At 38.1% G+C, this 17,014-nt stretch overlaps 1 protein-coding gene across 1 annotated transcript; it reads left to right on the forward strand.

Moving 5' to 3' along the window:
- Positions 1 to 9,956: 9,956 nt before the first annotated feature.
- On the forward strand, positions 9,957 to 13,151 carry LOC122025620 (CASP-like protein 5B3). The gene is made up of 3 exons (XM_042584455.1): positions 9,957 to 10,534; positions 11,816 to 11,948; positions 12,758 to 13,151. The coding sequence occupies exons 1-3, from the start codon at positions 10,404 to 10,406 to the stop codon at positions 12,956 to 12,958; spliced, it is 465 nt and encodes a 154-aa protein (XP_042440389.1). The 5' UTR covers positions 9,957 to 10,403; the 3' UTR covers positions 12,959 to 13,151.
- The last annotated feature ends 3,863 nt before the right edge of the window (positions 13,152 to 17,014 follow it).

Consider the following 17,014-nt stretch of genomic DNA (forward strand, 5'->3'; position numbering starts at 1 on the left):
GCCAAGAGGGATCCCCCTTTCCACGCTCCTGGCGACGCCGACCTTTGCCGGGCGACGCCGACCTTTGTCGGCCGCCACCTCCGCTGCTCTCCTCCTCCTCGCGACGCAGGCACTGAGTCGCCGTCATCATTTCCTTCTAGATGCCGCTGCCGCTGCTGTTATTGACTAGAGCTCCACACACGTGGCCTTTCCTTGTCACCGCCAGCGTCACGGGTGTCGCCACTCTTAGCCTTCGTCCCTTCCTCCGTCGAGACGTTGCGGGTGCCGACGCCACTACCGTCGGCGAAGGGCTCCGGACGCAACCTGCCTTGTTGTCGGTAGCAACATCTTCACTGCACTCCTCGCAGCGCCTCTCACAGCTGTGACTTCGCCCTTGCCGTCGTCGAGTCCAGCGGCCACTGTCACCGCCGCGTCCAGCTGCCACCTTGCCACATCCAGAGGCCTTTGTCGTCGCGTTCAGTAGCCTCTGCTGTCACCGAGTCCCGCAGTAATCGCGGCCACTTCTAGTGGCCCTCGCCGCCCTCCGATGCCACCTACAACGACAGTCACCAGCCGATCCACGACCACCATCGATTCCACAGATGTTGTCATCCTCCGATTTGGTACTGTGCTGGCCTGCAAGCCATCGTTGTATTCCGGCCTGCGAGCCGCTGTGGTGTGTTCGGCCTGCATGCCTATATTATATCCTGGCCTGCGTGCCGATGTCATCTCTAGGTCTGCGTGTCGCTAGTATCTCCTGGTTGGCCTATTGTTTGCCGGATTCAGGTTACGCTCGGCTCCCTGCGAGCAGATCCATCTCTTCAGCTGACACACTCATCTATCCTTCATGGTCGTGACGACTCGATTAGCAGCGCGACCGGCTCACCTCTCCATCCGAGGGTCCCCCCCGAAGCCAAGGTACGTTCTCGTACTCCTTATTCGTGCATTCATTTCTCTATTATTATCTGGTTGCTCATATGTTCGCGGAACCCACCTCGAGCATCGAGGTACTAGGGATCGGGGCAACCCGGTCGCTGGTTGCAGGTGTTGTTAACCAGAAGACTTCGGACGACTCGGTCAACCTAGAAGACAGCTCACCATCCGGGTCATGGAGATGCGGTCAACCTTTCAGACACGTCATTCCGGCATCCCCGTCTTCCCAGATTCTCGACAGGATCAAATTGGCGTCGTCTGTGGGAAAACACTTGATCTGGAACGTGAAGATGACGACGTCGGAAAATTCTACCATCCTCATGACTTCGGTCAGTTTTTGCGTTATCTTTTCTCTTTCAGTTATATGATCTACCCTAGTTCCTCGATCGAGGAACCCCGTACCGATCGGCCGAGCGTATATTATCCGAGCACGGGCTCGAAGTCGAAAGCCCCGTACCAATTGGCCGGGCGTATATTATCCGAGCCACGGGTTCGATGTCGAAGGTCCCGTGCCGATCGGTCGGGCGTATATTATCCGAGCCACGGGCTCGATGTCGAAGGCCTCGCGCCGATCGGCCGGGCGTATATTATCCGAGCCACGGGCTCGATGTCGGCCCCCGTGCCGATCGGTCGAGCTTATATTATCCGAGCCAAGGGCTCGATGTTGAAGACCCCGCGTCGATCGGCGGGGCGTATATTATCCGAGCCACAGGCTCAATGTCGAAGACCCCGTGCCGATCGGCTGGGTTTGAGTTATGCTAGAAGACCGTCGAGCGGCAACATTAAACGCCAGAGCCGAACCGGCGGCTATAAATACCCGGCTTGAAGACCGTCGAGCGGCGACGTTAAACGCCAGAGTCGAACCGGCGGCTATAAATACCCGACTTGAAGACCGTCGAGCGACGACGTTAAACGCCAAAGTCGAACCGGCGACTATAAATACCCGGCTTGAAGACCGTCGAGAGGCGGCGTTAAACGCCAAAGTCGAACTGGTGACTATAAATACCCAGCTTGAAGACCGTCGAGCGACGACGTTAAACGCCAGAGTCGAACCGGCGACTATAAACACCCGGCCTGAAGACCGTCGAGCGGCGACGTTAAACGCCAGAGTCGGAGTGACGACTATAAAAACCCCGCCTTGAAGACCGTCAAGCGGCGGCGTTAAACCCGTGTCTTCACCGACCAGTTTATCAGATCTTCTTTCTCCCCCGTTCGGGGTCGAGCGGTCGTCACTGGTCATGGACTAGCATATCGGATATTTTATCTCCCCCGTTCGAGGTCGAGTGATCATCACTGGTCTCGGGTCAGCTTCGAGTATTTTATCTCCCCCGTTCGGGGTCGAGCAGTCTTCATGAGCATTTATCTCCCCCGTTCGGGGTCGAGCAGTCGTCACGAGCATCTATCTCCCCCATTCGGGGTCGAGCGGTCGTCACTGGTCATGGACCAGCGTATCGGATATTCTATCTCCCCCGTTCAGGGTCGAGTGATCGTCACTGGTCTCGGGCCAGCTTCGGGTATTATATCTCCCCCGTTCAGGGTCGAACAGTCTTCACGAGCATTTCTTTCCCCCGTTCAGGGTCGAGCAGTCTTCACGAGCATCTATCTCCCCCGTTCGGGGTTGAGCAACATTCACAAGCATCTATCTCCCTCGTTCGGGATCGAGCAGTATTCACGAGCATCTATCTCCCCCGCTCGGGGTCGAGCAGCCTTCACGAGCATCTATCTCCCCCATTCGGGGTCGGGCAGTCTTCATTGGTCGCGGACGAGAGTATCTCCACTGGTTTCAGACCAGAATAGCTCATAGGCTCTGTGCCCGTTCGGCTTACGACTCTCACTTCCATGCGCATTCGACTCACGGGCTACACTCTAATTCAACTCACGTACGATGCACCCGTTTGACTGACGACTTCCGTTTCTGTGCACATTCGGTTTCGTGGGTGATGCGCCCGTTCGGATCACGACCCTCATTGTTGTACGCATTTGATTTCACGGGCTATACTCCCGCTCAGTTTTCGAACCCCACTCCTGCTCAGCGCTGCTTCGTCTCTCGCTCGGCATTTGTCTAGGCGCTCACTTAACGTTCGTCCGATAGCTTACCTGGCAGTCGTTCGGCCCTATTTTTTCGTCGCTCAGTCGACACTTTAGTAGTGGCTTGATCCTTTGCCCGATCGTCCACTTAGCCACATGCTTGTTTCACTCGACATCCTGGTGGTCGTCAGGTCGGCATTTTACGGTCACCAGGCCGACATTTTCTCGGTCACCCGTTCGGCATTGCCCGCTCGATCGTCAGGTCGACATCTTCGCTGTTGTGCGCTTGGCATCAGCCGCCTAGCGTTTATCCAAATATCCTTCCGATTGCCCGGTCAGCATCTTACGATCGACTGGCCGACATTTTCTTGATCACTCACTCGGTCGCTTGGCCTGCTAGGCATCCCGCGTGTCGCTCGATCGACTATTATTTTACTCGTCGCTTGCTTGGTGGTCTGTTGCTCGCTCGGCATCGTTCTGATTTCCAACTTGGCATTATTTCTCGCAGTTCATTTGGCATCGCTACCATCTCCCGCGCGACGCTCTCTCGATTACTCGGTTAGCATTTTTTCGGTTGCCTGATCGGCATCTTCTCGGTCGTGCGCTCGGCTCGATCACCCGTTTTTCTACCTGGTCAACATTATCTCTGTTGCCTGGACCGCACTATTTCTTGTCGCTCGCTTGATATTACTTGAGTCACTTGCTCGGTATCGTCATAGCTACTCGTTCGATGAGACAAGACGAGCCTAGTGATCCGATTTCGCGTTCGATAGCGATTCTACTTTGGGCTTGGTCTAGTCAGTCGGACTCACGCCTCCTTCGACTAGATTTGAATGGAAGGCTTGTGATACGGTGATGATATAAGGAGGGGCATTTTCATTATTTCCTCTTGAGAGGGTTTGGTGTTAAGATGAGCACTGTTTATGTTAACAGGGGGAGGGGGGCTTCGTGTAGGACTCGCGCCGCCACCGCTGAGCACAGGGAGCAGGAGGGTTCTTTTTCGTATGGGGCTTCTCCGTCGCCAGGAGCGGAGGAGGAGCTCGGGTGATGGTTTTCCGCCGCCAAGAGGGATCCCCCTTTCCACTCTCCTGGCGACGCCGGCCTTCGCCGGCCGCCACCTCCGCTGCTCTCCTCCTCCTCGCGACGCAGGCACCACGTTGCCGCCATCATTTCCTTTTGGATGCCGCCGCTGCTGCTGCTACCGACCGGAGCTCCACACACGCGGCCTTTCCTTGCCACCGCCAATGTCACGGGTGTCGTCACTCCTAGCCTTCGTCCCTTCCTCGGCTGAGACGTTGCGGGTGCCGACGCCACTACCGCCGGCGAAGGGCTCCGGATGCAGCCTACCTTGCTGGCGGTAGCAACATATCCGCTGCACTCCTCCTCCTCACAGCGCCTCTCACAGCCACGACTTCGCCCTTGCCGCCGTCGAGTCCAGCGGCCACTATCACCGTCGCGTCCAGCGGCCACCCTGCCACGTCCAGAGGCCTTTGCCATCGTGTTCAATAGCCTCTGCTGTCACCGAGTCCAGCAGTAATCGCGGCCACTTCTAGTGGCTCCTCTCCGCCCTCCGATGCCACCTACAGTGACAGTCACCAGCCGATCCACGACCACCACCGATTCCACAGATGTTGTCATCCTCCGATTTGGTACTGTGCTGGCCTGCAAGCCATCGTTGTATTCCGGCCTGCGAGCCGCTGTTGTGTGTTCGGCCTGCATGCCTATATTATATCCTGGCCTGCGTGCCGATGTCATCTCTAGGTCAGCGTGTCGCTAGTATCTCCTGGTCGGCCTATTGTTTGTCGGATTCAGGTTATGCTCGGCTCTCGGAGGGCAGATCCATCTCTTCAGCTGACACACTCATCTATCTTTCATGGTCGTGACGACTCGATCAGCAGCGCGACCGGCTCACCGCTCCATCCGAGGGCGCCCTCTCCGGGCCAGGGTACGTTCTCGTACTCCTTATTTATGCATTCATTTCTCTATTATTATCTGACTGCTCATATGTTCGGGGAACCCACCTCGAGCATCGAGGTATCAGGGATTGGGCAAATCCGGTCGCTGGTTGCAGGTGTTGTTGACAAAAAAACTTCGGACGACTCGATCAACCTAGAAGACAGCTCACCATTCGGATCATGGAGATACGATCAATCTTCCAGACATATCATTCCGATATTCCCGTCTTTCCAGATTCTCGACAAGATCATTCATATTTAGATCCTCACAAATCTAACTAATCCAGTGGTCCTCCTGATTCATTGGATAAATTTGAAAATGTTCATGATAATATGTTAATGCATCGACAGTCAACTTTTCACAGGTCATCATCTATCACCATCAGTATGAATTTGCGCGTGCCTCCACTTCAGTTGGTTTTGAACGAAAAGGATTTAATTTTCTTTGTCCCGCTATTTATTTATTAATTTAAAAATAATAATTAATTTCAGTACTTCGGCTATAATTCTATTAAAGAATGGGCGTCGACTTTTGGGTCCCACCAAGTTAATGAAGTTGGTCACAACAGCTGTCATTTAGTTACTTTAATTAACCTTCCTATCACTACTAATTTAATAAAATTAATGCTCTCAATTAACCATCTTTTCATTGGATTAGTTAGTTGGGTCCCGTGCTACGGTGACGGAAGAGAGCCGATGCATTTTTTTCTAATCATCAGACGGTTCGATTTCAGTTACAGTGCATTTAGTGCATTGAAAAATATTTTATATGATGCATAAAAAAAATTAAAATGTTAGATTCTTATAGCATCTCCAATATAATTTTTTTAATAGGTTTGTAAAGTTAAAAAAGCTCAACAAAAAAATTCTAATGAGTGGAGATATAAGTTTTGAGATTTTTATTTTAAGAGCAGGTTTGAAATATCAAACCTATTTTTTTCTCTTGAAAATGGAGCCATTAATCATTGAAAAATTAATATTACATGTTTGATTTTTTAAAAATCATTAAATATTTTATTTAATAGTTAAATTATACACTTTTCTTTTGAAAATAAATATAGTTGGTAAGTTAAAAAAAATACAAATGACTATAATTAAATTAAAATTCATAAGTTAATTAAATATTAAATAAAAATTACAAATTAAATTAAATTAAAAATCATAAGTTTATTAATTTATTAATTAAAAATTACAAATAAATTAATTTAAAGATGAGAATTAAATAAAATATTAAGTAAAAATTATATAGAGATATTAAATGAAAAAATAAAAATAAAGATGTATGATTTATAATGTAGGACCCACAAATTAAGTAACTTAAGCTGATGACGAGAATCTCCGATGCAAATTTTGTGAAAGATTTGTAAAATTGAAAAATCTAATTTAAAAGAAATTTTATGATTGTGTAAGTGAAGTTTGGGATTTTTAATTTAAAAATATATTTGAGTTTTTAAATCTATTTTTTTTATCTTGAAAGTGATTATTTCTAAATAATTAAAAATAAATTATTTGGTGTAATATTTAATTATAATATTTTATTTCATAAATAGTTAATAATAATTAAAATGATTTTTTTTCTTTTAAAAATAACTATATTTGATATAAGTTAAAAATATAGAAATGATTATAATTAAATTAAAATCATAAATTTATTAATTAAAAATTATAAATAAATAAAATCAAAATCATAAATTAATTAAAATATTAAATGAAAAATATATAGATATATTAAATAAAAAATTAATAAATAACAATATATGATTTATAATATAGGACACACACAAAAAATTGTATGGAAGTTTTTTCATTGTGGAGATATAGTAGATGTTTATGCTTGTGATGTGATATAATGTGGCATATTGAAAATTATAAAAAATCTCATTGAAAGGTTTAACCATTGGAGATATTTTAAAATTTTTTTATACTTGTGATGTGGTATTGATGTGGCATATTGGAAACTATAAAAAAGCTTATTGAAAGGTTTAACCATTGAAGATGCCCTTTAGGTTGCTCGTGACTTAATTTCCAAATTTATTTTGATGATATATAGGAAATTTGTATTAGGGTGGCACGTTACTTTTTGGGAGTCCAATGAGTCACTTAATTAGCATTAATTATCAACTTTTAAGTCTTAGATTAATCTATTAATTTTTTTTATTAGTTAACACATCAAATATCCGGGAGTACTTCTCAAAATAAATTGAGAAGTAATCGTAGCCGTAGCCGTCGGCATATCAATCTAATATTCTTAAGTTAATTATCTATTAAGAAAAATTTATCTATTAATTCATCAAAGTTGGAACTCGATTATTAGATATCTAAAAAATCGATAAAGTATATTCCCTACTTATTATCTCAGGACTAGATTAATCCATTTGTGTATTTATGACCAGCATTTTAATAAGATAATAAAATCAAATTTAAAACTAAGTTATGACAAAAAAAGTTGTTTAAGCTTAGTTTTTTTTTTTTTTTTTTATGCTTGAATTTAATTTGAACTCGATTTTAATCTGAACTTATTTAGTTATTATATATATATATATATATATATATATATATATATATATATATATATATATAATTTGAGCTTATCAATCTAGTCATTAAGAGCAACTAGATTTTGTGATGATTAGACATTAAAATCTTATTAATCTAGTCATCAACAGTCTAATATCTTATTATTCTAGACATCACGAGCAATTAAATTTTGTGATGATATAGTCATCAAGAATTATTCAATATGCTTAATATCAAATATATATATATATATATATATATATATATATATATATATATATATATATATATATATATATATATATATATATATATATATATATATATATATATATATATATATTATCTCTCATAGTCCCACCGTGTTCAAACGTGTTGATTTATTTATTTATTTTTTTAAGTTTCCGGTTATATTAATAAACTTTTATCTTTAGAGTTTATGTATTGAGTTATAGAATTAAGTAAAAAAAAAAATTTAAATTAATTTTTTTTAGGGTGTACACAGAATGTGCATGGAAGACCTGTAAGATATCAAAATTCTCTTTTATATGTTTTTGATATATCGCTCATTTTACGCCTTACATTTTATGAGCATCTAAAATATTTTTTTTAGTTTGAATTTTTTTATTCTTACTACTATATAGTATAACTTCTAAATCCTAAAGATGAAATTCTAAATAACTTAACCGTAAGAAAAAAAAATAAAAAGAAAAAAACCTACGCATTGTAGTATGTTGCACACTCTGTGCACATCAATATTTTTTTATTTTAAATTTTTTTACGTTTAATATTATAACCCCATAGACATAATCATAAATTAAAAAATAATTAAAAAAAACTGAACACATGTCTACATCATACGTTCACAGTAATTATTTAAATTTATTTATTTAATTGATATTAAGCATATTGAATAATTCTTGAGGACTAGATCATCACAAAATTTAATTGCTCGTGATGACTAGATTAATAAGAAATTAGACTCTTGATGACTAGATTAATAAGATTTTAATGTCTAATCATCACAAAATCGAGTTGTTCTTAATGACTAGATTGATAAGATGTTGATTGTTGCTTTCAATGACTAGATTAATAAGATATTGATGTCTATTCAAAATCTAATGGCTAGGCATTGCTACTTAATCTTCTCGACAATTGATCAAGGATGTACGTAACTTTTTGAATTGATCAAAAATACATCATATTTTACTAATTATTAAAAAGCATACTAATTTATTTGGTTTTCTAATTCTATTCCCTCTTAACCATATGTAATTTCAACATCTCAACTTATGGAAAATAAATTTATATCTTTATTTTTCTCACCTATCCATTTTTTATTTAACTTAAATTTATTTATCTTAAAACCTTTGGATCATCATTATGAAATATCAAAAATAATAATTAAGGATATATTTGAACTCTTTACAATATTAGAACTAATATGATATGAAATGGATATAATCTGAGCTCTCTAGGTCGATCAGTGAATTTCGATGAAAACCTATTGATCAACCTAGAGGTTTCAAATTGCACTTATTTAAGGTCATGTAGATTTCTGAGATTGTAAGGAGTCCAAATATATCCTTCATTACTATTTTCAGCTTCTCTAATGACGGTATAGAGGATTTCAAAAAACTAAAATTTCTTTTCTATTTGATCATGATATCTCCTCATATTAGGACCACATTGGATATGATATCCCCATACTAAGCTCAACGTATGAGAAAATAAGAAAAGAAAAAAGAAAAAAAATAGAAGATTTATTTATTTATTTTCAAAATATCTAAACCACCACTCGGGAAGTCGAAAACAAGAATAAAGAGAATATTTAGACTCATTGCAATCTTAGAAATCCATATATAAGACCTAAAATGATTATAATATAAAGTCTCTTGATTTATAAGTGAATTTCAATTAAAATCTATTGATCATCTAAAGATCTCATATTACACTAATTTCAAGTCATGTTAGTTTAAAGATGTTGTTATCTATTACTATTTTCAACCTCTCTCTAGTAGTGATCATTTTTTAAAAACATAAATCTTATTCTTTTCTTTTATTATTGTTTTCTCATATGCTGGGCAATATATCTCCATATCAAGCTTAATATAGTTTTGTTATGCTCTCATATTATGATCAAGTAGAAAAGAAAATTTAATTTTAACAAAACATCTGGATCACTATTTGGGAAATCAAAAATAATAATAATGAAGGATATATCAGGACTTCTTGAAAAATCTATAAGATTTGAAATAAATGTAATATAAGATTTTTAGGTTGATTAATAAATTTTGGTCCTATGGATGCCATAAATTTGAATTGTAAAAATAATCAATGTAGAATAAAATTTTATATAATAGACTCTTTTTATAGACTCATATTGATGAAAATTTCATACAAAATATTGACGGACTATTTTTTATTTTTAATATATTATTATTATTATTATTATTATTATTATTATTCCAATTAAAAGAAATTATTTTCCCTGTGTTTAAAGTCCACATGTGACACTTGATTCGGTAATGAATCTCTGCTTTGTTCTTAATCCAAAGAAGCCAAGCAGAAGCGTCCAAAGGAGGCAGGTGATGATGGAGAATCATATCCTAATCCATGCTTTGCGAAGCAAGCGATCGGGCGAACAGGTGGTGCTCATCCATTCCTCGAGCTTCTTCCAACCAATCCCCCTCTAATCCCTCAATTTTTCACCTTCTTGAGTCTTGAGTTCCGATTTTGGTTTCTGAGAAGCCAAGAAAATCTAGGGTTTGGAATTGTAGGAGGGAGCCATGTGCCGGGGCATAGGGTTTAATCGCAGTGCCATATTTTTCGCCTCGATCCGCCTCTTGGCGCCCTACATTTGAGCGAGAATAGCCGGAAAGTTAGGGCCTTTGGGCTGGAATCAGCCGCCGGAGTTCAGTTGAGCTGGGGATTTGATTATATTACAGATCGGAGGAGGAGGAAGAGGAGGAGGAGGAGGAGGAGGAGGAGATGAAGGTGGTGGTGGGGAGCCCTGGAACTTGGAGTGGGCTGCTGCTGAGGACTGGGCAATGTGCCTTTGCTGGTGCTTCCATTGCAGTGATGCTCTCCGCTTATGGATTCTCCAACTACACTGCTTTCTGGTAACTGCCGCTCCTCCTCTACTGACATTGTTTACTACGCGTTCGATTTGCTTGTAATGGTGATTTATTGGAAGCTCTACTTGTCAAGCTTATCATTGTTCACAACTAGGTTGCTAGCTTTGTGAGTGAAATTGCCTTTCCTAGTTTTTTGCATTTGTTATTTGATAGCACATGCTTGGCTTACTGTCTAACAAACTAGTTTAAGTGTTTCATTTACTTATGACAATAGACAATGTGTTATTGTTTAGTGGAATTCATACTGTAACTCGGTAATAGATAGAGTGAACCCTAAATTTCTCAAGTTAAAAGTGCTTCATTTACCAAGTAGGGCTATAAACGGGCCAAGCTGAGCTAAGCTTTGTGTTGTTCAAGTTCATTTGATAAGGTAATCTAGCCAAGCCACACTAAGCCTAAAATGAATCAAGCCATTGAAACAATTGTTCGAGCTTAACTTGATTTTGTTTTCGGAGCTTGACTTGATTTCTTTTTTGGAGCTTGAGCTTGGTTAGTCATTTAGATGTTATCAAGTTCTTAATTCGAGCTTGTTTGATTTGTTTACAAATTTGATAAGAGATTTGTTAATGAACATGGCTCACAAATTTTGTTTGTGGACATTGTTCGTGAACAACTTACAATCTCTGGTCATGAACATTAACAAGCTAAACACGTGTTCAAGCTTGTTCGTTTAGTTTAATGAGTTCTTCAAGCTTGTTGATTTAATTGACCTTGTGTATATTGAGCGGATATAAACAAATTCTTACTAAGTCAAACACTAAGCTTGTTCACAAACGTTTGGTTCAAATATAGCCCTATGAATAATAGTGTATTATGGTTTAGTGGAATTCATACCATAACTCAGTAATAGATAGACTGCATCCTAGATTTCTCAAGTTAAAAGTGTTTCATTTACTTACGAACAACAGTGTGTTAAGTGTGTTATGGTTTAGTGGTCGGTAATAGATAGAGTGAATCCTAGATTTCTCAAGTTAAAATTAGCTTTGGCTTTACTTACATTTGGCAATGCTTCTAGGAAGAGTTGCAAGATAAGATATTATCACGGTTCATTTGTATAGAATTGTTGTAATGTGCTACACTTCGTGATTTGATCTACCATCCTATCTATTCAAAACATTTTCATGGAGTTATAAGTGAAGAAGGCATGAACAAATGCTCAGTACAAAACATGCAAAATAGTGTAGCATTGTTTTAATCAATGATATCCTTGCGCATTATATTTTTAATGTTGGGAAAATCAATTCCTTTTTAACCTTTCCCTATCAGCTACTTAATCGCTTCAATGGGACTGCAAACTTTGTGGAGCTTTGGACTCTTATGTCTTGATGTGTTTGCATTGAAATCTAAACGGGATCTGCACAATCCCTTGCTAATAAGCTTGTTTGTGGTGGGTGATTGGGTAAGCATTTTCATTCTCACTTAAGTTTTATCGTCTATATGCATCATAACTTTTTTTACTTGAAGCTATAATTCTACGAATCATAATGTGATGGTAGAATAACTAAAATGTCATCTTATTTATATACTTTCTATTTCACAAATATTTTTTTAAAAAATTTATAGTACCTCGTCAGTTCTTCTTAAAGTCATTCTCCTTAGAATATAATGAAAATTTGCCATCTCTAGTCATTTTGTGTCTGTTGTTCTGGAAACTTTTATCATTTATTAGTTTGAAACAATAAAAGACTACTGATAACTTAATTTAAAAGTCCATGTTGTTCTTGTTAGATTGCGATCATACAAAACAATCAGGCTTACAAGCGAACATGCTCTGTGAAATTTGTTCGACGTATACGAACAGTAAACTCTGAAACTGCAGATCAAGGATTGCACTTTATTTATTCTCGATGATTTTTACGTAGCATCAGAAGGGGTCAGTGCCATGTCATTTGCTTTCTATAAATTATGCTGTTCTAAAAAAATTAACCTGAATTTGATATCCTATCAAGTATCAATGATGTTGATCTACCAACTAATCCCTAGGTGAACTTAAGTAACCGTATAGTGCCTCCATCTTGATTATACTATGAATCATGTTCACTAATAGATTGCTTTTCGTCTTCCAAATTAGATGTGTATTGCATACATTTACTATTAGTTATCGTTTCTATTGTAATGATATATGTGATTTCTCATCCTTTTGACTCAGACATTCTAGAGAACTATATTTTTTCTCGATGATTTACTACCCGTTCTTGCTTGATGCAGGTGACAGCAACACTCTCACTTGCCGCCGCATGTTCTTCAGCAGGTGTGCTTGTTTTGTTTATGAGGGATGTAGGTTTTTGCCGAAAGTATCCTCAGTTATCATGTGGTCGATTTGAGACCTCCATTTCAATGGCGTTCGTCACGTGGTTCTTAGTTGCCAAATCCTCTCTTGCGATGTTTTGGATCTTGGCATCGGTTTGATCATACTTGTATATGTTTACCTTGTTATGCAAGCTTCGGGAAGTCAGGAGACGACTGTCATGGCGTTCGATTTCATACCTTTCGTGTTCTTGTCTGGAGGATTGCTAGGAAATGCTTGGGTTCTTAACTTTCTCAAGTTGTATAAGAATATTGTTCTTCATGAGTTGGCCAATAAAGTCAATCTCTTCTAAAATGTTGGCCCACTGCTACCCTGCCGATCGTTTTTCTGTTATGTTCTTCATTGTTTATGGCCAATTCTCATACAAATAACTTCTAGGTCACTAGAAATACCAATATTTATTTATTTTTCCTATTGTCAAAGTAATTTGAGACTCTAAATATGTCTTTCAATTAGTCCTTCCCTTAATTTGACACTTCCTAAGACATTAGTAACCAAAAGGAACATGTGTCTAGAGGTTTAGGAGATCTAAGGACCTAGATGCTAGGTGGTGTTCAACCATTTTCAAGGATATACAAATTTTTAAAAAAATATATACAAGTGCCATCCAAGGAATTGAAATATTTTAAAACTAATAGATTTATATTTTTTTCAAAAATATTTTTCATTTATTGTTTCTAGTATTTCACACATTCTGAATTATCAAAATATGGTAATATTATATGTTCCAGTAACATACTCAATTTGAACACGATTTATCTAAAGTAATTTGATCTTTGTGTTAGATTTAAATTTAGTTTTGAGTCCGTTAAATAAATATTTACAGAATAAACTTCTGGTTGTGATGATTTAGACGTCTTTGAAGTAATCACATACTTTGACAAAGTTTTCTCAAAACATCTCATCCAAAAGACTTAGTACTAAGTCTTGATCTAACTAGTTCAGATTGAACTAAAGTAGCTTTAGCTTAATCTCCTAAACTGTTTACATCAAATAAAACATATATGTTTTAACTTAGACATATATTTAATTGAGCTTTTTTAGTCTAATATCATCTCAATTTCATAGATTTGCTCTATCTATCCCTTCTAAGTTAAATAATTAATAGCATGGAAGGAATGCATGGTATATAATAATTAATTTAAAATATGTATGATTATGACATTTAAAGCATAACACTAACATACAAGTCAAACAAAAATAAAAAGTCAAACAAAAATAAAAGAAAAAAAGCCATGCTCCCCCGAACCAATAATACATCTTTATTTTTTCCTCCCTGGATCACAACTTAGATGTTGTTTATTTAGCTCTCATGGGATGACATAGTTAATAACTATATGGATGATTGCTCTAATAAATCTTAGGATCAATTCTCAATAAGTGCAAAATATCTCGTTGGATGTCTAACCTTCACCATATAAAGGGTCGTTGTGTTAGAAAAAAATATCTCTCGTGATTTACCTTCTTTATCTAGCAGGGGATCGATGATACTGGGTGAGTGTTATTACCCTTTGTTCCATTAGATATTATTTATCTATGTAGTATATTTGATTCTTGGGGATCTAATATTGGTTAGGTCATATTTTGTTGATTAAACATGCTCTAGGGACCTATGCTTTGACTCATTTTCTAACATGTTGATTAACTAAGGACATGTATGATCTATGTTGAGTGTTAGATTTGTATTTGAGTCCACATTTGTTATACACATCTCTTTGAGTTCCAAATATCATATTCAGGTACTTAGTCCAAAGTAAACTTTTCCAATGTTACCTTAAGTTCTTCAGCTTGACCTTTCAAAAGGGATTTCTCTTCCTCAAATTTTTAGACTTGAGTTGAGGTTCCTTCTTGAACTTGATCAATTGAAGAACTTAGGTTGATCTCCCCCTTAAGGCCTTTTGCCTTCTTAAGATGGATACTGATCTTTGGCTTGATTCAGACTCTAGTTTGGCTACTTTTTCATTGGCCATTAGAGTCATGAAGTTTGTTTGGTTTGGTTCCTTTGTGTCTGACTCCTTCGAAGATTAATCATTGTGATACATTTTATTGTTAGATAATTTATTTAAATTAGCATTATTTTTTGTTACCTTTGAAGCGTCGATTCCTCATGAAGATTTACCGACTTATCCCAAAGTTTCTTAACATTGTTGAAGGCTCCGACTCAATCGAGTTTTTCATTTTCACTCTGTAATGAAGGATGTATGTGCCCTGAGCGTCATCTTGATCTTTCCTTTTGTTGTCGGAGGTCCAACTTTCCATTTCTAGAGGTTCTCCGAATTTATCGACCGATAGTATTAAACCTTTCTTGATGTTGATCCATATGTTTTATCTCAATCTTTAAAAATTGCTTTATTCGCCTTTTCCAAAAATAGAAAATTTTACCATCAAAGATAGGTGGCCAAGAGGTACTTAACCTTCTTGTTGAGCCATTCGATTCCTATAAAGAAAAAACTTACAAATAATTTCAAGACTTTTTATGGTCTTGGGTAAGTAGTGTTGTTGGTGTAATCATACTCTGGATGAGATGCTTCAATGATTCACAATTATTTAAGTTTAAGTTAATACATTGGATCTTACTTGAATGACAAGTTGTAGGATAAGAAAAGTCCAAGAAAGTCGGAGACTAGATTCTTGACAAGAGGAAGTCCTTGTTGTTAGGATCTGTACAGCCGACAAGAGGAGATGAATTACCCTTTAAAAAGAAAATGAACCTTTCTCAATCTTTTGAAATATCAAAGCACTTGTACAAAAAAGAATTGATAAACTAATTAAAAGAAATAGGCTATCGATTTTACTTGGTTACAATCGAAAATATTGTTAATCCAAGACTTTGAAGCACTAATCAAATTCTCCTTGCGTCGTAGGCGGAGAAATCTCTTACAAGTATTGGAAGCATACAATTAAAGCAGTAGAACAGTAAAAAATTCATGTACAAGTGATTTTGAACTACTCAGATCAGAGTTATAATTATAGTATTGATCCGAGCGCTTGGAAGGGTTCTGAGCACTTGGGCATGGATAAAATTTTATCCTCGTCGCAACAGATCATGACAGCTGGCTAAATGATAGAGTTTCTAGTTCAGGCGCCTGGACCAGGTTCGGGCGCTTGGACCGGGCTGAATCAACCCCCGGACAGGGGGTGATCCTGGGGCGCCCTGGCAGCCCATGGGGGTTCGTGCGCCCAGACTAGTCTGGCAAGTCAACAACCTTGTTGACTACCTCCTATTCCGACTCTTTTCACTCCAGCTCTGTTCGCTCCAACTTCGTTCACTTGGGTGATTTCGTCCATCCGGAATAGGGCTCACTTGAACCCATTTCTGGTCTTCTCGAACAACCTTCCGCTCCAGCTTCTCGTCCGCCAACGTACTCTTCTGCAGTGTCTCACCCCTCAGACGCACCGAGGTCGTCGACTCTCTTCCGTGCCATTCTTCTAGCTAGCTGCATCTTTTTCTCAACTTTCTGTGCTCCCAAGTTCTTGCACACTCAGACACAGGGCATCAAAATATAATAGGACCTAACTCTAATTCGATTGACCACATTAAAACTACCTCGAGGCACTAACAATCTTCTCCTTTCTGATTTACATCAACCTAAGTTAGAGTTAGGGTTTAAAAAAAAAACATAGAGGTAATAACAGTTAAAACTTTTTTTTAATTTACAAAATTAACCTCCCTTTACAAAATTAACTTCCCTTAGACTTAAGCTCTCAACTCTCATTCTCACTCTTTGATCAAAGCAAAAATAAAGTCGGGGAAAACAACGTTAGAAAAAAAATTTGTAACTTTTTCTAAGGGTTAAGGAAACAGAAGGAAAAAAAACTTTTACAAAATAATTTCGTAACAAATCTAAATTTTCTAAGATTTAAGAATCATATTTGTAAAATTATTATGTGTAGAACCATAGTTTTTACAAATTTAATTTTTAAAATTAGATTTTTATACAAATAAATTTCTAAAAATTTTCTAAGATGAACAACAATTGAAAAATTAAATTTTTTAAAGATAAGTTTTCAAGATTTTTAAGTTTTAAAAATAAAGTTTTCGGTAATTAATCTATAGAAAATTTATTGTTTATCAAAAAATTATTTCCAAATAAAATTTCAAGTGATCTATCACTATAAAAGAATTTTGAAAAGAAGGATGGTACGAAAATGTTTAA

Source organism: Zingiber officinale, chromosome 9B (assembly GCF_018446385.1).
Source record: "Zingiber officinale cultivar Zhangliang chromosome 9B, Zo_v1.1, whole genome shotgun sequence".
Taxonomy (NCBI): domain Eukaryota; kingdom Viridiplantae; phylum Streptophyta; class Magnoliopsida; order Zingiberales; family Zingiberaceae; genus Zingiber; species Zingiber officinale.